Source organism: Cupressus sempervirens, chromosome 3 (assembly GCF_028749045.1).
Source record: "Cupressus sempervirens isolate cs-2001-9-10 chromosome 3, ASM2874904v1, whole genome shotgun sequence".
Classification (NCBI taxonomy): Eukaryota; Viridiplantae; Streptophyta; class Pinopsida; order Cupressales; family Cupressaceae; genus Cupressus; species Cupressus sempervirens.
The window spans coordinates 121,278,093-121,305,454 of record NC_143120.1 but is presented as its reverse complement, the minus strand read 5'-3'; the positions used below and the strand labels follow the sequence as shown (position 1 = coordinate 121,305,454).

Below are 27,362 nucleotides of genomic sequence, written 5' to 3'. Positions count from 1 at the left end.
TGCATCAAGAAAATTTGGAACCACATAGATCAAAATAAAAAATTACAAGTGAACATTTAAAGATATAGGCATTGTTGTATTCTGCTTTCTTCAAAGATTACTTCATCGCAACATGAAACATTGACAAATCCAAAAAATGCTAGGTAGAAACGAATCAGTATCCCTCCTTGATACAAACTTTTTTTTGGTAGAAAGGGTTCTGCAAAGAAAGTTTTTACCGAGTGCAACTTTGTTGTTCACTGCAGCATATATTCAAGAAACATAGTTACTAAAAGAGTAAAATCTCATTCAGCATCATAATCACCGCAAATAATGTTTGTCTCGTGCTCTTGTCAACACCTGAACTCATTGTGCAGTCTCTGGAGTCTCTGAACCTCTTCCTTCTGATTTATAAACAATTCATCAGTACCAACAATCCAGTGTATTCCAAAATGAAATAAAAGTGACGAATCAATTTATTCATTGTCAGAATCTCATAAAACTAAACCAAGAAAATTATGAATTGAAAATTCTTACTACTAAAAAAACTTATTGTTCCATGTCAAAAAGACATAAAGGTGAGCATCAGATAGCGATTAGAGAGAACTACACAGCAGAACAATGGTGAAAAGATTATCCAATGCATATGCAGGGATAACACAAAACCATATATTTCTAAAAATACGCAAACTACTAAATATACCTGATTCCCAGAGTTTAAAAAGCCCGATATTAAATGCAGCATTTGACCAACAACTTTTAAAGAGTACTTCATTAGCAAGGTATTCTTCACACCATGGTAGAAATGCGTGAAATGCTGTTTTGGGGAAAAACTTGGAAATGACAGCAAATTTTCCGAACTCTAAAAAACTAACACAAAAGTTATTCAGAAATGAGCATAGTACTGAATTTATTGGACATATTTACTGATTTTCTTCATATTAGATCAAATTAGAGTTCAATAACCATCATAGACCAAAAGATGAGTTCAATGTGTATCCACTTCAATTTAATATAACTAGAAATTATAAATTACATTTTTGAAGTTCATAATCTAAAAAATTCTTCAAAAGCGAAAAGCTCAGAAAGTCCACTGCCATCGTGTAGGTGTCCTTGAACAAAATGCCATTTACATTCCTTTTACATATAAAAATGCCACTATTTTGACAAATCATCACTGAAAACATTTTTGTTAGACATTCAATGATATGTCAATTAGTTTTCAATTGAAATGCAGTCGAACACATCAGTAAAATTGCCTGTTCAGATGAATATGCATTTTAAATCAATAGTATGCCAAGTTAAAATCTTTGAACCTTTTGTATACTATGTAGATTGCATACAATGAATGATTTCATGTAAATCTTCATTTTATGAAATATCCATCTGTTTGAGAAATCATTGGCATATGAATCATTTTGACCACTCACATTAATATAAATTAGTTTTCATTTTCATCTCTGTAAAAGTGCAAAACCTTTAGTCCCTCTATTTTCGGAGACTGCTTATCTGTCTTGATGTGGAGGTAATGCGAGTATATTTTTATCTAGAAAATAGGGTGATTGAAGACTCTCTATCTTGTGTTGCTTCAAATACATCAGGCAGATAATATGATATCCAAAAAATTCGGAAGAATATTGAGTGCAAAAGATATGTTTAGGGTTCTGATGATGGGAGAAACATTGAAACATTCTTATCATGGGGGAAGTAGTTGGCAATTTTTTTTAATTAATTTTTATTAATTACAGAAGCTGTAAGACATTAAAATGTTCAGATTCTCCCATTTTTCAGAGACTTGTGGGAAACGTGAAAATAATTTGACCAAATAGTAGCATGGTGCTTGAATTAATGGCTTGAGCAAATGGATGAAATTTTGACTTGGCCAAAGAAAAAATGTCTGCTGGGAAAGGCAGTATGCTAGAGTTTTATGTTGAAGATTATAGCTGTGATAGAGATCTTTACCTCTGATATTGCTATATGTTGATATTTTCACGTAAGCACGACGTGGCATCCATCATGTGCTAAGTATCTCACCCTAAATATGTGATATTTTAATATATGAAAAATCATGCAACATGTGAAGAAACCAAAATTTCTTCATATTAGATCTAAATTAGAGTTCAATAACCATCATAGACCAAAAATGAGTTCAATGCATAATTACACCACCTTGGGGGACGGGGGGATGGTGGAATGGGGGGACAACTTTCCAAGATAGGGGGACAGAGGAGCCTTAATTTGGGGAGGGTGGAGGTCAGCGGGGGGACAGTGGCGGGGGATAGGAGGGGGTGTGTATATATATACATATGGTACTTTAAATGCTAGTTATGAAAAGATGTATTGCAATATAAGAGATGTCAAAGAGTAAATACTTGAACATTGGATGGAATTGGAACATCGAACATTGAACATAAATAGTCGAATCAGCAAATAGTCAACATTGGGACGTCCCCCATCCTCAGCGGAAGTGGTGGAATCTGGTGGCACCTCTGGGGACGGGGGGCCGGAGTCCCCAATGCGTCCAAGTCTTTGGAATGTGGGGCAAAAAGGGGGGGGGCGGATGCATCTCCGTGTTACTATGGTTCAATGCGTATCCACTTCAATTTAATATGAATAGACATTTATAAATTACAATTTTGAAGTTCATAATCTATAAATTTCTTCAAGGGGTAAAGCTCAAAGATTCTGCTGCCATCATGTAGGTGTCCTTAATCAAAATGGTATGGCTGTATCATCGTCAACAAAAGCCTCAAGCATAGGATCATGTTAGGAATGCAATGAACTTTCAAATTGTGGCTCACCAGCATCAGCTTCTACCATGTCAAATGTTGTCACTTCCACTACCGAAGTAAGTAGTCAATTCATCATCAGTGAACACTGTATACACCTCATAAGCAACCAAATCTAACTAGAGATCAAAGTTATCAAGGTCAAGCACCTAATATGCCCCCTGTTCCTCTATCTTCTTTGGATGCAATCACAATGACAGCAATTCAAATGCATATTGGTCAACATGTCACACTTTTTTGGGGGAATGAAGTAAAAAGAAAACTCCATTTGTGCTTACAACCTTAAAATGATACAAAGCTAAGCTAAGATGCAGATTACAAGATTTTGAAGATCACGTGTCACTGCAAATATTTGTCACCACAAATCTCTAAGGACAATATTTATAACTTTGGAAGGATTTTAGTAAACTTAAAAAATAAACAATAAACAGAGAACAAAAATTAAACATATATGGCTTTTTATCCAGTTACCTAGTGGCTCTACTTTGGAGGCATAGAGGTGAAGAAGCAACCTTCCCTCAATTGCCTTGAAATTTTGTAACTAATCATATATGATGTCCCTAAGGTTCTCACTGGAGACCATCCTCTCATTAGACAGGTTAAGCCCATCCATATCCTTCTTGTCCACTTGAAATGAAGTGAAGAAGAACCCGAGACTCGCATAGTAAGCAACAATTTGAATGTGTTGATGAAATTGTCACTTCCACCTCCAATCAATCAATAATGCAACAGATAAGTTCAAATTTGTTTTTATTCAACCCAAACAAATGATGACCCATTTCTTTGCCCCTAGTCATGGCCTCATAGAATTTGTCCCCATCAACCAACTATAGACCTCTAACAAATAGTTCTAAGGCATAAAACAAAAAAGTATCTAAAAAATAAATTAGAAAATTATACTAGATTGGATTTATTTTTTAACATGAAGTCAGCAAACTAAAATATCATAATATCACAAAATCAGTAAAGTGTGACATAAAATAAGTAAACAAAAACAAAATCTCTTAACGATTTTCTCCATGCCTATGGCAAAATTATCCTACAAAATCGTCTTCGCAACCCTCTAAACTTTGGCCTTCTTGCTATAAGGGCTCTCTAACAACCTTCTGCTCACAAACATGCACTTAAGTTTTGGCAATGTGGCTACAATATTTAGCTATCAGATTTAATAGAGCAATGGAGTTGATAAATTTTCTCATATAATTTGCCATTATGATCTACAAATATATAGGTTGAATAAGGCAACAATGAGCCTTAAATTAGTACACACAGGTTCAACCAATATTCTATGTTTAGCAATAGATAGTAACAAAATAAAACAAACTAAAACAAATAATAACAAACTACAATTAACATATAAACGTACTAAACAATGGAATATCCAGCATTCCCCCCTTATTACATCATTTCTTTGAAGTACTAAACAAGAGAACCCTAAAAAATTTCAAACTTCACACATGCAAGAGGCTCGATGAAAATATCCACACATTTTTCCTGTGTAGAGCAGAAATGGAGCTGAATGTTGTTTTGCTGAACATGTTCTCATATTAAGTGACAGTCAACTTCAATGTGCTTGGTTAGTTCATGTAACACTGGATGTCAAACAAGCTTGAGAACAATTTGATTGTCACAATAGAGGACTATAGGATTGTTTTATGGTACTCTCAATTCTTCAAATATGTGACATAGCCAAACTACTGCATGATATTCTGCTTCTGCTGAAGAACAAGCAACTGTGGCCTGTTTCTTACTAGCCCAAGAAATAGATCCTATACCCAAGAAGAAACAAATCCAAATGTGGATTTCCTAACATCAACTAAACTTGCATAATTTGCATCAATATACCCTGTCAAGAAGAATTGATCACTCCTTTTATATTCCAAACCATGATTCATTGTACTCTAGATATACTTTAGTATCCGTTTTATTGCTTTCCAATGAGACATTTTTGGTTCTTGTTTGAATCGTGATATATAATTAACAACAAAACTAGTATCTAGTCTAGTGTGAGTCAAGTAAATCAAACCTCCAATCATTTGTCAATGAAGAGTTGCATTCCCTCGAGCAGATGTATCAGATACAGATAACTGCAAACCTAATTCCATAGGAGTAGACATAAGTTTAAAATCCATCATTCTGAACTTCTCGAGCAATGTTTTGGCATATTTTATTCATGATAGAAAGATATGGTGATTTGTTTGCAATACGTCTAAGCCTAGACAAAATGCAGTAGCCTGAGATCTATCATATCAAAAACTTTCTTGTAATCATTTTTGGTTGTTCCAGCCATTGCTTCTGAGCTGCCTGTGATAACTAAGTCATCAAAATATACACTAGCAATCACAATATCCCCCCTTGATCCTTGAGGTAAAGATTTGGATAATATGGATGCCTAGTGAAACCATGTTGTGGAAGATGTTCATGAGTTTTTATATACCAAGCTCTAGGAGCTTGTTTGAGACCATATAGGGACTTCACTAATTTACAAACTAGCTCTTTTTTATTAGGTGCAACATATCCCTCCGGTTGGGTCATATAGGCCTCTTACATAAGGTCTCCATTTTGAAATGTATTTTTTACATCCATCTGGTATAGTTTCCAATCAAATTGAGCAGCTAAAGCAAATACCATTCTAATGATCTTCCTTTTTGCAATGGGAGAAAATGTTTGCTCATACTTAATCCCTTCTTTCTGGGCATAACCCTTGTCTACAAGTCTGGCTTTATGTTTATCTATACTACCATCTGCTTTATACTTAGCCTTAAAGATCCATTTACAACCAATGGCTTTCTTACACAGTGGTAGATTAACAAGCTCCTAGTATTGTTTGTCATCGAAGATTGATTTTCTGCATCCATAGCCTCCTTCCAAGGCTTTGACTCTAGTGCTTCCTGAACAGTAGCCAGATGAAAATTATCAACTTAAGTTATCAAGGCTAAATTCAACTCATTGTAAACCATGATGTGAGTCCTTGGACCTGAAGTGGAAGTGTCTGGAACTCCTTTCAATTTTGCATTTTTGATGGTACTAGTACAACAATTTGGTAATGGTTTTGTGACATTGATGGGCGTCAACTAACCACCAACATTCACATCATTTTTCCCATTCATGTTGAATATAGGAGCACTATCTGATGCACGTGATGATGTAGGAGAACTTACAACATTCTTCTCATCAAAAATTACATCTCTACCGATGTATACCTTCTTTGTCTTAGGATCCATAATGCGTTATGACTTAGATTCACTACTATATGCAAGAAGAATACATTGAAGTGAAGCTTCATCGAACTTCTTCCTGTTTAGGAACATGATTATGGATAGTGCATCCAAACATATGAAGATGAGAGAGAGAAGGCTTTACCCTTGCGGATGCTTCTTCTGGTGTGATGCCATCAAGAGCTTTTGTTGGTGCATAATTCAAGAAATAAACTGCTATATGAACAGTTTCAGCCCAATATGCATGCTCTAGCTTGAGAATCTTTCAACATACTTCTGATTATCTCCACAATGATGTGATTTCTGTGTTCAACAACTTCATTTTGTTGAGGTGAGTATGCTCCAGTCAATTGACAATGAATTCCATTTTCCTTCAGGTACATGGAGAATTGTGTTGGTGTATTCCCCTCTTCGATCTAGGTAGAGAACACAAATACAATAATTTGTATATTTCTCCACAAGAGTGTGAAACTCTTTCAAATAGGAGAAGACCTCCTATTTTGAAATTTATGTTGCACACAATATACCCACATTTTTCGAGGGTGATCATCAATAAAACGTTGTAAGAGTTTCTATCCTTTATGACTAGGAGTTATCCTTTATGACTAGGAGTCATAGGGCTGCACAGATCAATATGTGCCAGCTGCAAAGACAATGATCACTAGGATAGAAGGGTGCTCTATTTTGTTTTCCAGCAATACAACTAGAACAAACAACACTCGACTTTTATGTGGCAGAAGCCCTTTTACCATGCTTTTCTAAGTTTTAGCAAATAATTGGTGCTTGGATGACCAAATCTATGATGGCATTGAATACAAGGTCATCATCCTTGGTCACTAAGGCTTGAATATTAGCAGTTGGATCAAGCCTAAATATTCTACCAATCTCAGAAGCACCGGCAACAACCTTTTTCATTTTTACACTTGTCTTTGTATCCTGATTCATATCAAATTCAATCCTAAGATTATGATCAAGAAACTGATTAACAAAAAGAATATACTTGGTAAGTCATGGCACGTACAAGACATTAGTAAGACTACAAATATGTACGCCAAACCTCAAATGTCACCAATACCTTTGATGTCGTAAGTGATATTATCTCCAAGTGTGACTGTATCATGATGAGGCTTCAGTGTACAAAACCACTTCTTCTGTCCAGTCATGTGCTTGGTAGCACCGTAGTCCACGTACCAAATTGAGGTTGATTGTAAACCATCTTTTGAAGTGTGGACTGAAAGCATGTATTCCTCATCTAGAGAATCTTCTACTTCAGCAACATTGCTTTGTTGTTTATGTTTGTCCTCCTACTCCCATCGTGTTTTGCCACTTGGAAATGGTTGCTTTTGATGTGATTTATTGGATGATCCTTTGTTGAAGGAGTTGTACCAACAATTTTTCACATAATGTCCAACACCTTCACTTGAACACTTCTTCTACGGTCTAGATGAATTAGCAAATTTGGGAGGTCTATTAAACTGCTTCATAGGCTTCTTCACTTTATGATACACTGTCATGGCATGATCCTCCCCACTATGTTCCTGGCTTATAGACTCTTTCGTTTGAAGGAATAACACTAGCTTCTCAAAAGTAGGTGTCGTTATCATGACATTCAAAGTTGTCACAAACACCTTGTATCTAGACAATAGTGTCCATAGAACAATAGGCGCCAAGAAAACATAATCAATTGCTTCTCCCGGTGCTTAAATGAAATGTCCCTTTACTGGTTTTGTATGATATTTCAAGCCTCAAATCAGATTTTAAAAACCAAACAACCAATATTACAAAGCTCCACCAATTTCTCAAATAAACCCAAATCGGGTATGTCCGAAATAGTGCCAAAAACTTCACAACTTCACAAATTATTAATAAATCTGAAAATGGACATTTTTACAGAAATTTCAGCAACATAACAGCCTACAAAATGACATTTCCAGATTTGTATAGCCTTTACACAACAGCTCACAAATGTAGGACAAAACTATGCTCAATCGGGCTCCCAAAATCAACACAAAAATGCCCGGAAACACCACAAAAACACTCATAAACTATCTCAGAAGTTTAATCACGCCCCAATACATATATTCAGCTCTATTTTAACATCTTAAAGTCTGAAATACAGCAGCAACCCAAACTGATATGAAACACTCAACTGAAAACACCAAACTCAAACCAAAAACAACCCCGAAAACCCACAAATCGGCACTATTCAGCACAAAGGCAAACTCTGTATGAGCATGCACATGGAATGGCTTCAAACTCCCGTCCCTAGCCTTTCTGAAAACCTGCAAACTCTCGTTCTTGGGTCTCCTTCTCCACAGGTTTGGCAGCCTCTGAAGAACAACAAAGAAAATCAACAAAAATCAAGTTCTAGAATGAGCCCAAAATGCCTCCAAACCCCTTAAAAGAGGGCATAACCCTAACTCACGTCCAAGAAGGGTTAATAAAATATAATTTAATAATATTTTTTTATTTATTAGTCCATTGGTTTCCAAAGATTAGCCCCTTTTGCCGAAACTTCACCTTTTTGGAGCCTGCCTGCCTTAGCAAAGTTTATTATTTTTAATTATTTTGAAAAGGAGACATGACAAGTCCTCCCCTCCCAAATATTGCTTGTCAATGAAGGTTGGAATTCTCAAGAATATGTGCTCCTTCCCAAGTTGCATCCTCTAGTGGTAATTCTTTCCATTTGACCAAATGCTCTATGACGCTCCTGTTTCTCAATCTTTTCTCTCTTGTATCCAAAATCTCTTCTGGTATCAAAACTAATCTCCCTTCATCATCAAGAGATGGTAATTCTGTAGATACCATGGTTTTCTGGCCTAAAACCTTCTTTAGGCAAGATACATGGAAAATATTATGTGTTTTGCTATTTGGTGGGAGCTCCAATTCATAAGCTACTTCTCCTACCTTCTTGATGATCTTCTAAGGCCCATAGAACCTTGGCTTGAGTTTCTCTACCCCATTCCTCTTCAAGGTGCTTTGCTTATATGGCTGCAACCTAACAAATACCAAATCTCCCACCTCAAAAGATCTTTCAATCCTTTTCCTATCAGCATATAACTTTTGTTGGTTCTGTGCATGTTGTAGATTATCCTTGAGGGACCTTATTATGTCTTGGCTTTGCTTGACGAAATCACTTGCTGCAGGTACTCTGCTATCAGAAAGTATTAGATCAACAAAGAAAAGGGCATCATAAGCATAAAGAGCACGAAAAGGAGCCATACCAATAGACATGTGATGAGATGTATTATAAGAATACTCCTCTAGGTGTAACCATTTCACCCAAGCATATTGTTGATTTGAAACATAGTTCCTCAAATATCCCTCTATCCATTTATTAACCATCTCTGTTTGTCCATCTGTTTGAGGGTGATAGCTAGTACTGGGAGTGAGTTCAGTTCCTGCCAAATGAAAAAGCTCCTTCCAAAAAGAGTTGAGGAATCTACTGTCCCGATCACTAACAATGTTTCTAGGCAAGCCATGTAATCTAAAAATTTCCTTGAAGAACAATTCGGCCACTTGTGATGCCTTGAAATCAGATGTGATAGGAAAGAAATGTGCATACTTAGTTAGTCTATCTACCACCACATATATGCAATCCTTACCTTGAACCTTGGGCAACCCAGTGATGAAGTCCATGGAAATACTTTCCCATTTTTGTTCAGGAATAGGAAGTGGCTGCAACAACCCTGCAGGAAAATTTTGCTCACTCTTGCTTTGTTGGCATACCATACATTCTTTAATGTGTTTAAGGACATCCTCTTTCATACCCTTCCATGAAAACCGCTCTCGAATTTTCCTGTATATCTTGAAGTATCCCTGATGACCAGCCAAAGGTGTGTCATGAAAGGCCCTCAATACCCTCTCCTTAGTTTTTGATCTTGGCACTAAGAAGATCCTGTTCTTGTAATAAATCAATTCATCAACAACCTTGTACCTATTATCATCCACTAACTTATCCAAAATCTTGGTGGCAAAGGAATCTTTAGCATACTCTAAAATTATGGAGATTTTCCAATCAGCAGAGATAGATGATAAGGAACACAAAGTGGGCTTTCTTGAGAGAGCATCAGCAACCACATTATTCTTTCCTTTCATGTATTCAATATCAAAATCATAAGCTTGCAATTTGCTTACCCATTTTTGTTGACGATCATTCAAATCCCTTTGGTTCAAGAAGAACCTGAGGCTATTATGGTCCGTCTTTACAATGAATCTCCCACATACCAAATATTGTCTAAACTTATTAAGTGCATGCATGATTGCCAACATTTCCTTATCATAGATGGAGTAACCTTTCTTTGATTGATTTAATTTTCTACTCTCAAATGCTATTGGATGTCCCCTTTGAGTTAGGACAGCCCCTATACCTTCTCCAGAAGCATCACATTCAACAACAAAAGGTAAAGAGAAATCTGGAATTGCAAGCACAGGGCATGAACTCATTACCTCCTTAAGCTTATCAAATGTTTTTTGTGCCTCTTCTGTCCAAACAAAAGCTCCTTTCTTTGTCAAATTAGTCAAGGGGGCAGCAAGCTGAGAAAATCCCTTGGCAAATCTCCTATAGTAGCTACACAACCCAAAGAAACCTCTCAACTATGTAAGATTAGTGGGTGGAGGCCAATCCAAAATTGCCTGGATTTTTTGTTGATCAACCTGTACTCCTTTAGAACTTATTATATGTCCTAAATATAGGATCTCTGTCAAACCAAACTCACATTTAGATAGCTTAGCATAAAAGGATTGCTGCTCCAAGATTCCCAAAACAGTGTCTCTGTGCTTTAGATGCTCTTCCCATGTTTTACTGTAAATCAAGATATCATCAAAAAATACCAAAACAAATTTTCGAAGATGCTGGCTGAATACCTTATTCATACAAGATTGGAATGTTGCAGGTGCATTAGTGAGGCCAAATGGCATAACAAAAAATTCCAAGTGCCCAAAGTGACATCTGAAAGCAGTCTTTTCCACATCTTCACTCCTCATTCGGATTTGATGGTACCCTGATCTTAAGTCAATTTTTGAGAAGTATACAGCACCATGTAACTCATCAATGAGTTCATCTATGTGTGGTATGGGATACCTATTTTTTATGGTATTCTTGTTTAGAGCCCTGTAGTCTATACACATTCTAATTGTACCATCCTTTTTCTTGACAAGTACCACAGATGATGCAAATGGACTAGAGCTAGGCCTTATGAATCCCATGTCCAGGAGTTCTTGAATAGTTTTTTCAATTTCTTCCTTATAACCTCTTGGATGGCGGTATGGGGTCGTTATAACTGGTTTGGCACCCTGTTCTAACTCTATAACATGCTCGAAACCTCTATCTGGTGGTAATCCTGGAGGCAAGTCATTGAAAACTATACTATGCTTATCTAGAATACTTTGAATTTCAAAATGGAAATTACCTTGATTCTTTGGAGAGTTTGTTGGATGGATCATGACTCCTGCTGCCCATGCTACTTGTCCTCTTCGAAAAGTCCTCTCCATCCTCTTTGCAGAGATCGCCCTAGGTGCTCCATTCGATAAACCTCTCAATATGACTTCTTTCCCATTGGAATGAAATTTAAACTCCATAGTTTAATGGTTCATGTAATAGCCCCCAATAGAGTGCAACCATTGGACACCCAATACAAGATCTGTCTCCCCAATACCAACCACATAGAAGTCATCACATAACTCATAATCTCCTAAGGTCATCTTGAGTTGTTTCACCACCCGTGTGCAAGGCATAGTGAATCCATCAGCTACAGTAACATTGAATCCCTCAAAATCTTCTGCTTTAAGCCCTCTTTTCATGACAAATCCCTCATCAATAAAATTGTGAGTTGCCCCACTATCAAGAAGAACTGTCAACCTTTGCCCTGCTAGTACCCCTCGAATTCAGAAGGGATGGTATCTTGGGACTCCTGATAATGCTGCTAAAGTGCCATCCTTGCTGATTTCTTTTTCTTTCTCTTCTTCTACCTCCTCCTTAGTATCATGAAATTCCTCATGCTCCTCTGAATCAGATTCTAAAGCAACTTCAATATAGTGCACTTGACCTTTCCCCAAACATCTGTATCCTGGAACCCATGGTTCTCTACAAGTAAAACAAAGCTTTTTCCTTTGTAATTCACTCCTAGTCTCTTCATCTACCTTCTTTTTTGCCACATTCTTCACATCTTTTGGTGGTAGTGTTGGAAAAGTCTTTTTTTGAAAATTTCCCTTATGTTGCCAAAGATTTGAGGATTTTTTATTAGTGACTGATTTTATAGGCACGCAAGTTTCAAGTTGCAAGCTTCTTTTGATAGCTTCCTGTAAGGTTGAGGATGAGAAAGCCTTAACCAAACCCTTAACAGAATCTTCTAAACCATCAAAAAAAAGATAAACAATCCTCTTTTCACTCATATCAGGTACCATAACAGCCACTTTTTGAAATTCTTCTATATACTCATTAACTGATTTGGTTTGCTTCAACTTTGACAATTCTTTAAAGTACTCTTCATCATCCTTGAGGTCAAATCTATCTATCACTCTTTGACTGAAATCATCAAATGTAGTTACTTGATCGTGACCTTGAGTAGTCATTCCATGATACCACCAATCATAGGCTGCATCTTCCAAGTGTAGACTTGCAAATTGAACAGCATCACTCTCTTTCATGGGGTTAAGTGCGAAGAAAGTTTGTAATTTTTGTAGCCATGTTCTAGCTGAAATTTTATTTGTTCCATCAAAAGTAGGTGCTGTAAACTTGTTTATTTTATTTTTGAGCTCTCTTCCACTTGTGTCATGCTCCCTCCTGTTCTCTTTCTTGGGCATCAAAGTGTTCATCATATCCACATATTCTCTAAAAGGAACTGAACTACGAAAGTCATCATCTAAGCCATTGTAAGTAGCTCTTAATGTAATCAAGTTACCTGTAACCTCTTCCACAGGATTAATGGCTGGATTTGGTACTGGTGGCTCCTCTGCAGGCAAGAAAATAGTTTTGGTTGATTTAGATGGTGTGGATCTCCCATTTCTTGGCTCCTCTGAAGTGCTCCCTTTCTCATTAATAGATGCAACTCCTTGTCGTTTTTCTGTCAATATTTGCAAAGCCTCTCTAGTTTCCGCCAAACCATCCACTATTTGCTTCTCAGTATTTTGGATGTCTTGGAAGAATTTCTTTGCCATCTCATCTGGATCAGCCATACTTTTCTCTTCCCTGGATTTTGTACTTTTACTTTCAACTGGAGGTTTGATCAAAATTTCTTTATTCTTTTCTCGCTGCAAATATCTTTTTTCTCTTTCACTTAGTTGCATGCGACCATAAATTTTGACATGCAACTAATTAGAAGCAACATGCAACCATAAATTATGACATGCAAGATCTGGGTAGTTGTCAAAACTGACATACAAGATCTGGGTAGTTGTCAAAACTAACATGCAAACTTCTACAAACCCTCAGGCTAGCAAGATCATGGCTCTGATACCAATGAAATGTCCCTTTACTGGTTTTGTATGATATTTCAAGCCTCAAATCAGATTTTAAAAACCAAACAACCAATATTACAAAGATCCACCAATTTCTCAAATAAACCCAAATCGGGTATGTCCGAAATAGTGCCAAAAACTTCACAACTTCACAAATTATTAATAAATCTGAAAATGGACATTATTACAGAAATTTCAGCAACATAACAGCCTACAAAATGACATTTCCAGATTTGTATAGCCTTTACACAACAGCTCACAAATGTAGGACAAAATTATGCTCAATCGGGCTCCCGAAATTAACACAAAAATGCCCGAAAACACCACAAAAACACTCATAAACTATCTCAGAAGTTTAATCACGTCCCAATACATATATTCAGCTCTATTTTAACATCTTAAAGTCTGAAATACAGCAGCAACCCAAACTGATATGAAACACTCAACTGAAAACACCAAACTCAAACCAAAAACAACCCCGAAAACCCACAAATCGGCACTATTCAGCACAAAGGCAAACTCTGTATGAGCATGCACATGGAATGGCTTCAAACTCCCATCCTTAGCCTTCCTGAAAACCTGCAAACTCCCGTTCTTGGGTCTCCTTCTCCACAGGTTTGGCAGCTTCTGAAGAAGAACAAAGAAAATCAGCAAAAATCAAGTTCTAGAATGAGCCCAAAATGCCTCCAAACCCCTTAAAAAAGGGCATAACCCTAACTCACGTCCAAGAGGGGTTAATAAAATATAATTTAATAATATTTTTTTATTTATTAGTCCATTGGTTTCCAAAGATTAGCCCCTTTTGCCGAAACTTCACCTTTTTGGAGCCTGCCTGCTTTAGCAAAGTTTATTATTTTTAATTATTTTGAAAAGGGGACATGACATTAAATGGAAGCTCTCAACTCTGCAATCCTTTCAAGAAAGGATTCCAATTGTTCTTCATCTTCAAGTTGTGTAGCTGAACCTATAAATTCAGGATCTGAATCTAATTCTTTACCTCATACACTGTCTTGAGCTTGTCACGTGTGTCTTTGGATAAGGACAAGGCACGGACAAAAGACTGAACATCATCAGTGGGCCTTTTAGTTGGCTTGATCAAATTTCTTTTGTTTGTTGGCATCTATCTTATGGTATGTTATGGCACCATTGACCACATCCCAAACTTCTTAATCTCAAATTGAGTTTTGAGTTTCATCTTCCATGTTGAATAATTATTTTCCCACAATAGTTGAGAATTAGACAGAAGAAATTTTGGAGAGCTACCTATTGTCCTTAAGCTAGATGCTGATATTTTATTTCTTCTCATTAAAGTATCTCTAAAAATTGTCCCCTTTAAAAAAGCTGAGTAATATAATTTGGTTTAAAACATATGCTTACATTTTTTCATTTTGTTCCTATGTTTTAAAAATAAAAAATAAAGACTTGGCCATGCAAGTGACTCTACATTGAGAAATGCATCCCACAATCATAAGACACTACGAATGCTCATATTTAGAGTTTCATATAAAAGGCCACCATATTAGATTTCCAATCGCTTGTTATGTGTGCAACTCCAAGCTGGAACAAGCTTCAAACAAGTCGAACAATATTCCAGCACCCCTTGTGACCTCTTTTTGTTTCGTGGCCCTAATGTCAATGATTCTCATGTTTTGCCAATTTGCAATAGGCGGCTTCACTACCAAATGGTATCTGGGATCCAATGTGGAAGTGGAGCAGCCAAAGGCATTTGAGCATATTCACAACTTGATTTCGTTCTCCCAATGTCGTTAGCAAGCATTTGCCCTTTCTGCCAGATGTGCCCCCAAAGTGACTAACATACTTGGTCCAAAGCTTTGCATGGACTCCTATGACTAACCTCACCGACAATTTCTGGGACGTGCAAATCACCACATAGAGCTCTTTGACTAGTTCCAAAATGATCATGGTGTTGAAATTCAAGCTCCAAACGACCAAGGCAAGGAAGTACTCATCCTTGTACCCATTGTAGATGAGCAACGATTTTGGATTCCCTTAGAGATAGGATGGGCATTCATGTCCTTATGACCAAATAATAGGCACAAGGCCTATAATGCTCTAATATATATTGTCACTTTCAACATTATGTGGTTATGGCCACTGTAAGAGTTGTTATCAATCCTAATGCTCTAGTCATCAAGGAAAAAAGTGATAAGTTTAGAGGCTCCTCGAAAAACAATGGTCACAAAGATTTGGCCTCTACTGAAAACATAGGCAACTACATATGGAGATTCAATGCCCTTCGCCATACCAAGATTGGTGTGGATATCCTAATCTCCTCGAATAAGGTGGGTAAATGTAAGGGTCGGCGCTTTAGATGACAAAGAACTCTTTAGAGATGATTTCCCACGCTTTAGGTAGAGATACAATGCCTTATTTGACTCTCATGACTTCAACACATAGCTTTGGCAATGACAACAAATCTTTAACATCATACAATCCCTCCAGTATTGCCCCACTCTGATACCATATCAAATGTTATAGAGTAATCAAGTTGATAATTAATCTCATATCATATGTCAATATGATCTACAAATATTGCTACCCCAAGTTTTCTAGATAGGGGAACGAGGGGGCATCAAAGTAGGTTTCTAAGACGGATTTTTTCCCCTGAAGAAGGGGATGACAAGGGACAGCAGTGGGGGCAGTTATATAAAATATATGGAAAATTTCAAATCTATAGGGAAATTTAAAATATTCATATGAAAACTTGGATACAGCACGCTTATATACATTATAGAACATTAACATATAACTTGTGTTAAATAATTTAAATTGAGAGTGAAGTAAAACAAATTATCAAAGCTCAAACAATTATTTTATGGGACAGTCAAGGGATGGGTTTTTGAAAGTCTCTAAGTTTCTGAGACGATCATATTATGTCAGAAATGCATTCCTAGGCAGCATTGACAAATATTAGGTCGAATAAGGCAAGTGTGTGTTCTTAAATAGCACTCACAGGTTCAACCAATATTCTATGTTTCAGCAATAGATAGTGACAAACTAAAACAAATAATAACAAACTACAAACAACCTATACATGTACTAAATGATGCAATATCCAACATTTGCATATAGATGAAACGAGTAAAAAATTGTGTCTCCTAATCACAAAGGGTGACGATCATATTATTTCAAAAATTGATGAAAGAAGTCAAAAATTGTGTGACGGCCATATTATGTCAGAAGTGCATCCTTAGGCAGCATTGACAAATATTAGGTTGAATAAGGCAAGCGTGTGTTCTTAAATAGCACTCACAGGTTCAACCAATATTCTATGTTTTAGCAATAGATATAACAAACTACAAACAACCTATACATGTACTAAATGATGGAATATCCAACATTTGCATCTAGATGAAACGAGCTATCAATGTGCTCCCTCATGAGATTTAGGACCTTGTAAATGCACTTTGCAGCATTCTACACATCTTCCATCAATGTTGTTTATCGACCTAAGTTTCTCTATATCCTCAAGAAGAAGAAAAAGTAGTTGACAACACAAGGACTTCAAAACAAAGTGCAGTGCCTGACCTCCAAATGTTTCATAGCTTTTACAAAAGGCAATTAAATGAAGTCCCTACATTTTTTATTTCGCTAAATATATTCGCTGACTATAAAAAGATAATAGCCCTCTTGAAGCAAAAAGGAATTTAGTTACAGTACAATTCCTACTATCCATCCATGCATCAGATAAAATCTTGTAATCCTTTTCTAAATTGTTTTTTATTCATCTACTAGCAGATCTGTGTTTTTGATTGCGTGCTGCAATAATGGCCCACTCAACTCATAAAAATTCGATGCTTTAAACCCCTTTATCTACCACAATTAATTCAATACCTGACCACTCCCAGTTAGTACTCATCAGCATGAAATGGAAAGGTATAGTGCCAAAAATTAACACATGCCAACAGCCTCACACTGCAATTTCCTATTCCACACAATATACCATCCAATGAAATTTCTGCACCAAGAGTGTTGTTGGGTCCAAAAAAAATGGAACTACAACTGCGCACACTGCCTAATCCTCATATCTTTGGTCTAATAGAAGAAGAGCCCTTGATATCCCCCTTTGACCCTGTAGAACTAACACGTGCCAATGCTTCTACCATCACTTTCTTTGCCTTTCCAATTATAGACAACTCAAGATTTTGCTTCATTCTGAACCTTCTAAGTTGCTTGTACACATGGGACATCTTGACAAACAATATGTGGAAGGTGATATTTCAGGCAATTTAGGCCTCCTCGCATATCCATCCCACTATATTTGCAAATTATATTCCGTACATTGCATTTGCTCTCTCGCGTGTCCAAGCAAGAACTCTAGGGTCACCACTACCACTCCCACTTACAAATGTTGTTTTCTTTTTGGGAAAAATAGAGATAAACATTATCAGAACAGGAAAATCAAACAAAGACTTGGCAGCCTAACACACAAGGAAAAAATGCATGTAACTATACGCTAAACCTTAGCAATAAATTAAAAATTAAACTATAAAAAAGGAAAGAACAAGTTACTAAACCCTGTTATAGTGGCACAAGACATTTAGAAGTAGGCACAAAATTTTAAAAAATTAAAATATAAAAAAAATATTTAAAAATAATTTAGAATTCATTACAATTACGTAGCCTTGAAATGCTACCGATATGGACTAATTTCTGCTTCCCATATGCCTGCAAACTCAAACACTACTGCTAAAAAGAGAGACAAATGATGCAAAATGATGGCATTTTCAGGCTGAACAGACATAACAAAAGACAGCCAAGATTTCAAACAAATTTGCAAGTATTGCCAGGTTTTCAGCAAGTTTTTGGATAGATATTCCGCAAGTTGTGCAAGTTACTTTGTAATATTGCAGCTATGCTTCATGCAATGCTGTGAATAACCAGATTACTTGATGAAGAAGAAGAAGAATAGAGGTTTATTTTTTCAATAAAATTCCAAAAATGTATACCCATTTAAAACCATCAACAATAATTTTAATTATTTTAGTCTATAATTGGTTCACTAAGCATGAACTTGGCCCGAATTAGGTATCATAAAATATTGACTCTTCAATTGCAACGAGTAAATATGAAACAACACAAACAATAATCATAAAAAATAAACTTACGTAGGACAAGCAGTTGAGGAACACAGAGAAGGTGTGTCATTAATGTCAAATTAATAAGAAACACATGAATCCTCAAGCACTAATGGTTTAGCTACTACAGTTCCTGATTAAAGAGTGTATTTCCATCAAGTTTTTTACAGAAGTATATGTATTGCTGGACTCAAATTTTACAAAAGGCATCTTCGCATCTTTGGGTAGTCAGCTATATTAATAATGGCACTGACCAGTGGCCAAATGTAAGAGGGATAAACAAAGGATGAAGAATATGTTGAAGAGGGAATAAACTATGTTGACATTCATGAATGACCAAAGTAGGTAATTTTGACTCGTATTTAGTTTTACATTTATTTGTAGAAGGAAATCTCTTGCACAAGTTGTGTTCTTGTGAACCTCTACTTGTAAATCATATAAAAATATATTAAGTAGCCCTATAAAAACCAGATGTTATAACACAGATTAAGCCCGGCATAACATACAGTGGGCTACAGCTGCTTTTTACTCCAAAAGGTAAAATGGTATAACAGAAATTCTTCATGAATTGCAAAGCAGCAACCATTTCAAAAAGAAGCCTTCAGCTAGTGTAGTTTGGAGCCTTTCTCAGGTATCAGTTTCTTTTAAATCATAAAAGAATTGATATTGCAATTCGTAGGACCAATTAGCACCAAAATGCTTGCCATTTTTTTTATATGCAAATTTCAGTGCTCGAGGTACCGCCTAAATATGTTTTTCCCAAAAATGCTTTGCGTTCTATATGAGAGAACTATGAATCTTCATTTTATATCGTCGAATTATCCCTTTAACATCAAACAGAGGACTCAGGAGGAAGAAAATCTCACTGTTAAGTATTTCAAACATACAATGTTACAGTTCTTCTCCTCTGACCAGGGCACTGTAATGGAATGTTCCCTTCATTTTTTAGTGGTTCAGCGGGTGGCAACCCAGGCCCAACACCCGCTAGCTAAATGTTTTCAAAAAGGTCTCGTCTCAATCAGAGGCTTTACAGACCTCAAAATCCATTTCAACCAGCTCCTACACAAATTAATCGGAAAGAACAACAAAGCGACCATCTAATTGTTTCAGAAAGGCAAATGAGCAAACAAATAAAAGAAACTCACCAGATTGTTCTTCCACTCCATTCTCTTCATCCTCCTCCCGAATGGCTGTGTTCAATCCATACGTCTTATTTAGATACTCCACACCGTCCTTTGTAAAGACAAGCTTATCGGCCCTTAAAATGTCATACAAATTCAAGTTCCTGGGAGTCAAAATCTTCAGAGTCCCAATATTCCGGCTGGACAGGCGCACATTATCCGGCAACTCCGTCGTAAAAATGAGCGAATGATCTTTACTGGGATCCACGCCCCACTTCTTGAGCGCAGCAACAAAATTCTTGGTCTTGGGAGAGTCAAACTTCTCTGTGAAGCTGTCAACTACAACGCTGTCGACAGCGGCGCTAGAAAGAGCCGTAGAAATGGCGAGACGCTTTTCTTTCTTGTTGATTTTGATGGACCAGTCTTTGGGCTTGGGGCCGAAAGTGACACCCCCACCATGCCGCAAAGGCGTCGTTTGCGACCCCCGACGAGCATTGCCGGTGCCCTTCTGTCTGTAGGGCTTCCTTCCTCCTCCTCGCACTTCGCCGCGTGTTAGAGTCGACGCCGTGCCCCGCCGCCGGTTTTGAAGCTCCGTTATGACGCCCCTGTGAACCACAGCGCGCGCTGTCTCGCGCCTCGCTGTTTTGATATCCAATGCCGCTGTCCCTGCCTTCTCACCATCGAACGTTATGACGGGGATTGTGACGGCCTCTGCGCGAACTGAGAGAGCTAAGGGCCGCTTTTTCCGTTTCTCCCCATTCCATGGATGGAGAATTGAGCACGATTTTGACAGGGTCCTCTGGAAAGAGAGCGACGGCGGGCAGAGAAATGTGGTGGTGGAGATGGCGAGTCCAGTGGCCATAAATGGGTTCGTGTGTTGCAGTTGAGAGTGTGGAAAGGTTTCTTCGTGCTCCCAACGATGTTATCCATTACTCCGGATTTGAGTTTATTATTGACAACCATGTTCCGAAGGATAGATAGATAGATAAAATTTTAACGTCCATGAGGCTAAAAATAGCCTGTGGGACAGCAAGACAACTCAAGCAGACTTAAGTAGCGCTGTTCGCCTCTTGTGTAGACTAATGATGAGCCCCCCCAATTGCTCAATGTACTCTTCGTTGAACAGGTTATGCCAAGAACTGTCACATATAGTATCCGCAAACTTATCCCTGCTATCCTTGTAGGCCTCACATTCTAGAATAAAGTGTTGTTCAGTTTCCACTTTCTCATAATTGCAAAATCTTCAAATTCTCTCTTCCCAAGCCTCCTTTGGCCTCTTCCAACGCCCGGTCTCACAACGAAGTTGGTGAGAGTTGGTTCTCAGCTGAGCAATAAGAATTTTAGCTCTCCAAGAAATGTTGGCTCCTATGTACACTTTTTCGAGTTGATCACAAGTGGGGTTGAACTCATTTATATAATATAGTTTCTTCCTCCCAATCTCGCTTCCCCAATTTCTCTTGTAGAATTTCTCCATAACAAAGACCTTTATTTCTTTATTATTTGTGGGGCACATATTGAAATGAATATTCCATTTACTCATCCACTTGATGTTTTGTTGCATCCATGTCCTTTTTCGCTTACATAGTGTGTCCCTAAAGACAACTTTCGACCATCTATCCTCTTCCATTTTTCCGATTCTTTTTAGATAGCTTAAAAGGCGAACCATAGCAAGTGCCTCGATAGGCGCAGCCCCCATTTCACTTAGCATGATGTCATATGGAACAGTGCTTTTAATTTTAAACTTGCTTGTAATCAAGCGCTTTTGGATTCCTTCGATTTGTTTCCATTGTGTTATAGTAGTGCTGCTGGCCCATAATTCACACCCATAAAGAACAACTCGCAGCACAAGAAGACCGAACAAGGTTTGAATAGTTTTCCAATCCCACAACTCCGCTTCACGGCACCTATTCTGAAGAGCGTAGAAAGCCTTCCGTCCACCTAATGTCCTTTTATACCTGCAGCTAGACCAGCTTAGTTTTTTGTTGAAATCGATGCCAAGGTATTTATATTCCGCAACTTCTTCGAGAACACTTCCATTGTAATAAAATTCATGTTGATGCTGTTTTTTATTATTAGAGAAAATCATAACCTTGGTTTTGCTGATATTGACCTGCATCCCCACCATTCTACAAAAGCGCTCAAGAGAAGATAGATGGTCTTGCAAACCACAAGCAAATTTGGCAATTAAAATGAGGTCGTCCGCATATAAGATAAAATTAGTAAGGGTGAGGCGTAAGTTTTCTAGGAAGTGGAGGTCGTGTGAACAACGAAAAAGAAAATCGATGAGTAGGAGGGAAAAACATCATTTAAAAAAAGGGGTTTTCTAATAAATATCAATTGATGAGCTTAAGGGGCTTTCTAATAAATGGTTCATAAGGCATAACATTTGGTGAAGGTTTTGTAAATGGGGTTGCAAGCGGGGGAAACTCCTTCATTAAGTGTACTCAAGCTAGAGTAGTACTAGGATGGGTGACCCCCTGGGAAGTCTCGATGCTAACTCCCTAATTAAGCACACTCAAGCTCACTCAAGTTGGAGTAGTACTAGGATGTGTGACCTCTCGTGAAGTCTCAATGCTTCACCTCTATGAGCATCACCTTGATCTAACGAGTGCTAAGTATTCCATTTATTCTCATTAGAGATGGATTCGTGTTGAATCACTACTCATGAAATAGGGGTTAATGAGTTTGACTCAAAAACTACACAGTTAAATCCTAATAGCAATATCATAATTTGACTTGTTGTGGAAATTATCTCCAATTTATCAATTGATGAGCTTAATGGGCTTTCTAATAAATGGTTCGTAAGACACAACATCCTAGGAAGTCTCGGTGCTTCACCTCTGTGAGCATCACCTAGATCCAATGAGTGCTAAGTGTTCCATTTATTCTCATGAGAGATGGATTCATGTTGAATCACTACTTATGAAATAGGGGTCAATGACTTTGACTCAAAAACCACACAGTTAAATCCTAATAGCATATCACAATTTGAAGAGAAGTTAAATTGTAATATTGTTATGAAATGATAGTTATTCGAATAAATTAATTTATGATTTATGAATTGTGCGAGCTATCCTCTTAATAAAATGTATCTAATAGTCAAAATTTTCAAAAAAAAAAATCTTCAAATCTACAAAAAATTTCCAGATTTTGTGAATTTTTTGCTATTTAACATTGAAATTGTCATGAAATCACACTAAAAATTTCGTAAAAATAGGTTATGTTTTTGTAATTTTGAATAAAAAGTCAAAGGTGCATTTTGTCTGGAGGATAGTAGTGTCCTTTATGAATATTTAATGATTGATAATAATTCATTTCTGGTGAGAATTAATGGATCACTTAGTACTCATTGTATTCAAGTTAGAGAGTTCATAGGAGATTACTTGTCTGAGTACTACTCCAACTCGAATGCACTTAGCTAGAGAATACCTTCCATCGTTTAGACCACTTTACTTGCAAATGAAGAAAAAAAGTTTAAAATGTCTTTTCACTATACAAGAATAGAAGATAAAAGTATTTAGTTTTTAGGAAGTAGAGATCCCCTAAGGTAAAAGAAAATGACTTTTTAATATATATTCACCCTACAAAATTAAAGTTTTATATTTATGAGACCATCAGACTGAAGATAAAAGTACTATGTTTATAAGATCATTTAAGTTTATGAATATGATTGTGTATGTCTTATTTTAGCATCGACACAATCAAATCCAGAAACTTATGACAATAATCATTAGAATAGTTTAGAATGTGGTGCAAAGGTACCTTAATATTCTCTTCCTTTCCTAAAAGGTTTACACTTGAGTATTTCATCTAAAATATCCTCCTTTTAGTTAGACTTCTGAACATTATTAGGTCATTTTAGAATTTTGTTTTATTAATAGTATTTTGTTGCATGATTTGAATTTTGGCTAATCTTTATTTAATAGTTATTACCATTTTCTTTTCTTTTTTGAAGCTTTTGGAGAGTTCGATTAACAAGATTTTTTTCATTAAGTCAAATACATTGAAAATTATAACGAAGAAAGATGCTCAAAATATTAACAAGAAAATGAGAGAAAATAGTTGTCACGACAATAGGACAAGACATTAAGAATCTTAACTATGTCTGAAAGATAAAGAGTTTGTATTTTTCTTGGGAATCAATCTCAATGGAAAAGTAATAAAAGGAGCTCTTTCACCTCAAAGTAGGATTCAAAAAGAAAAGACCAAATACTATATGGTATATATTTTCAATCTCCCTATTCTTATTAGTTCCTATTGTCATGTCACTTTTCTCCTAAAATTATGTATTTGAGGCACAATTATTACAATGATTAATACTAAAGTCAACATAATTTGTAACATACAAGGTTATTCAATGTATATATATATATATATATATTTATATATATATAGAGAGAGAGAGAGAGAGGTGATGATTCATAATATCTTTACAAGAAATATCTAACATTGTAAAATGAACAACACAATCACATAAATCAATCATATTATTACCAAATTCATATATTATATTCTCAATATCTTTCATCATCAAGGGTTTTAAATACTTATTTGAATCATGAACTCTCGAAATAATCATTCTCACTCTAAGAGCGTCTTAATGGTATTGACCCTGACAGCTATAGCAAATCTAGGAAGAACGAGTTCTTATTTAGAACCAACACAAATTCTTCCAAAGCATCAACACAACATTGTTTGAAAGTAATTACTCAACATGCATACAACATGCTCCAGAGTAATCAATCAATATGCATAACCATCTTGGTTGGGTCAGTTCCTAGTGTACATTGTACCTCAAGCTAGACACACATTGTGTAGCCCCTTCTTCTCCTTCTTTGAGTGATCTCTCTTCTCTTAGTAGTCTTCATTCTCCTTTGTAGACTTGCATGAATGTTTTATCTAACATTTTTGAAGTGACTTCCAAACCATCGAACTCTTTAAAAAAGGTTTCTTTTTAAGTTATTTAAATAAATAATTATTCTTGACATTTAGTTATTAAAGTAATATTTCTTTTCACTAGAACAACATAATATCATTTATTTTTATCTCTTTTTCAATTGTAAATGATTGTTTTATATTTTATAATTGTTTATTCTCTTGAAAAAAACTAATATGGCATCCTTCCCTCTTTAATTTGGCTTATGAAAAATCATGAGCACTAAAGTCTTCATACTCTCATTCATCTCTCATATTCTAAACTTTTCCAAAAAGTAATTACCACTCTTCGAGAGACTTACAATGCAACATCTATATATTTGCCTCACATTCACCAAGTAGTTTCAACAAATTAAAGGAACTCAATTCACAAACAATATGAGGCTAACCTGACAATGCTTTACATACATACGATAATACGCTTAAATTATAATAGGTGCCAATATTTTTGTATAAAAATAATTTCCTTTATTCTCTTTCACGCTCCATCTAATATCTTCACGAAGTCCCAAAAGAGATATAAATGTGTTCAAGTAGCATTGTATCGCGATTGTGGAGGACTTGAACAAATTCAATATGAAATGGGAAACATCACAATTTATTCAATTATGTGCCGACTAACCTTCCATCCAATATCTTCACAAAATCCCAAAAGAGATATAAATTTGTTCTAATTAGCCTTGCATCGTGATTGTGGAAGACTTGAACAAATTCAATATGAAATGGAAAACATCACAATTTATTCAATTATGTTCAGAATGTTATTTATTGTCATGATCATTTGCAAGCAAAGTGTTTATCTCTATATACGTTTTCCACCTACTATTTTGCTCTAGAGATTATCTTCAAGTTGCACACGTAGGATATAACTAGAAAATCAAATTATAAGAATGGCTCCTTTATTGCAAGGCTTTTGTATTAAACTCAATCACCCATGAACTTGTTTGCATTTGTTTCCTACCACTATATTCTACTGAGTCTATTTGTTTGTTTCATTTTTTTAACCAACACTATTTCCTCTCTCGAATAAGGATATTGTAAAAGTTGTTCCCTTCATTTTTATAGACAGCCCTTAAACATCACACACTATGGAACAAATTAATCTAAAAAAAAAGTCACCTTTTAATATTTAACACTTTTAATCTCCCAGAGGGTGGGTGATGGATGGGGGTGATTAGTTGGGTTCAGGACAGACCATATTCTTCTTGGGTGGGTGGGAGATGTAGGGGGTGAGAGGAAGAGATGCCTTAGGGCCCTTGGAATAGTAAGGGAGGGTAAGAGGGACACATAGGTTGAAATCAGACTCAATCAAATGCTTAAGAATTGATAGTTAATTTATGATTTTTGAGTCATCCACATTTTTTATTATAGAATAGATGGCAAACCAGACCCAATATTTGCTAGCTAAATATTTTTTATTTAAAGATCTTGTCTCAATCAAAAGCATCAAAACCTCAAAACCCATCTCAACCAACCCCCAAAAAACCATCTAATAGTGTTAGAAAAGCAAATGAGCAAACAAATAACCATTTCCCTCAGCTTCTATTCTCTAAAACATTGTAGATTTTACTAAAAATTTGAACATTTGATCTTTATGATTTGCATTGTTTATAGTCAAAACCAATAAATTTTTTTGAAAAAAATCACTAAATTTTCGTGAATTAGCCTGTCCCAAAAAAAAATCCATCTAATTGTTTGAGAAAAGCAAATATAAGCAAACAAAGAAAAACTCACTTGACTCCTCTTCCTCTCCCTCGTCTTCATTGTCCTCCCCAACGGCTGAGTTCAATCCATACGTCTTGTTCAAATACTCCACACCGCCCTTGGTAAAAATAAGCTTATCGGCCCTCAAGATGTCATACAAATTCAAGCTCCTGGGAGTCAAAATCTTCAGAGTCCCAATATTCCGGCTGGACAGCCGCACATTATCCGACAACTCGGTGGTAAAAATGAGCGAATGGTCCTTGCTCGGCACCACACCCCACTTCTTGAGCGCAGCAACAAAATACTTAGTCTTCGGAGTGTCAAACTTGTCTTCGAAGCCGTCAACTACAACGCTGTCGACAGCAGCGCTGGAAAGAGCCGTAGAGATGGCGAGGCGCTTTTCTTTCTTGTTGATTTTGATGGACCAGTCTTTGGGCTTGGGGCCGAAAGTGATGCCCCCGCCTGGCCGCAGAGGAGTCCTCTGCGACCCCCGGCGAGCAAAGCCGGTGCCCTTCTGTCTGTACGGCTTCCTCCCTCCTCCCCGCACTTCGCCACGTGTCAGCGTCGATGCCGTCCCCCGCCGCCTGTTCTGAAGCTCCGTTATGACGCCCCTGTGAACCACAGCCCGCGCCGTCTCGCGCCTCGCTGTTTTCACGTCCAGTGACGTCGTCCCTGCCTTCTCGCCGTCGAACGTTATGACGGGGATTGTCACGGCCTCTGCGCGAATTGAGAGAGCGCCTGAGGCCCGCTTTTTCTGCTTCTGGCTGGCGCTCCATGGGTGAAGATTTGAGCACGGTTTTGACGGGGGCTTCTGGAGAGAGATTGACGGCGGGCAGAGAAATGTGGAGGTGGAGAAGGAGAGGCGTGTCGCCATGGATGTGTTTTTGTGCTGCAGTTGAGAGAGAGGATGGTTTTCTTCGGGGCCCGTAAAACGTTATCCATTTCTCAGGATTGGAGTATTTTTTGTTGATAAGTTTTATCATGGTGCGGAGGATTAAATTAGGTAATATGGTGCGGAGGATTTTTTAGTTTACTACGAAGTGGGGACCTTTTGAAGAA

The 27,362-nt window shown here is 36.9% G+C and overlaps 1 protein-coding gene across 2 annotated transcripts; it reads right to left on the bottom strand.

The window, feature by feature from the left end:
- RPL4 (ribosomal protein L4) lies at positions 1-27,269 on the bottom strand. 2 transcript variants are annotated; one of them, XM_089818624.1, is made up of 2 exons: positions 26,334-27,269; positions 1-383 (listed from the first exon to the last, which is right to left on the bottom strand). In XM_089818624.1, exons 1-2 carry the CDS (start codon positions 27,175-27,177, stop codon positions 346-348), a joined length of 882 nt encoding a protein of 293 aa, XP_089674750.1. In that variant the 5' UTR covers positions 27,178-27,269; the 3' UTR covers positions 1-345. The 2 variants fall into 2 exon arrangements, with proteins under 2 accessions (XP_089674750.1, XP_089674752.1); XM_089818626.1 differs by lacking the exon at positions 26,334-27,269 and adding an exon at positions 19,689-20,811.
- Positions 27,270-27,362: the final 93 nt, after the last annotated feature.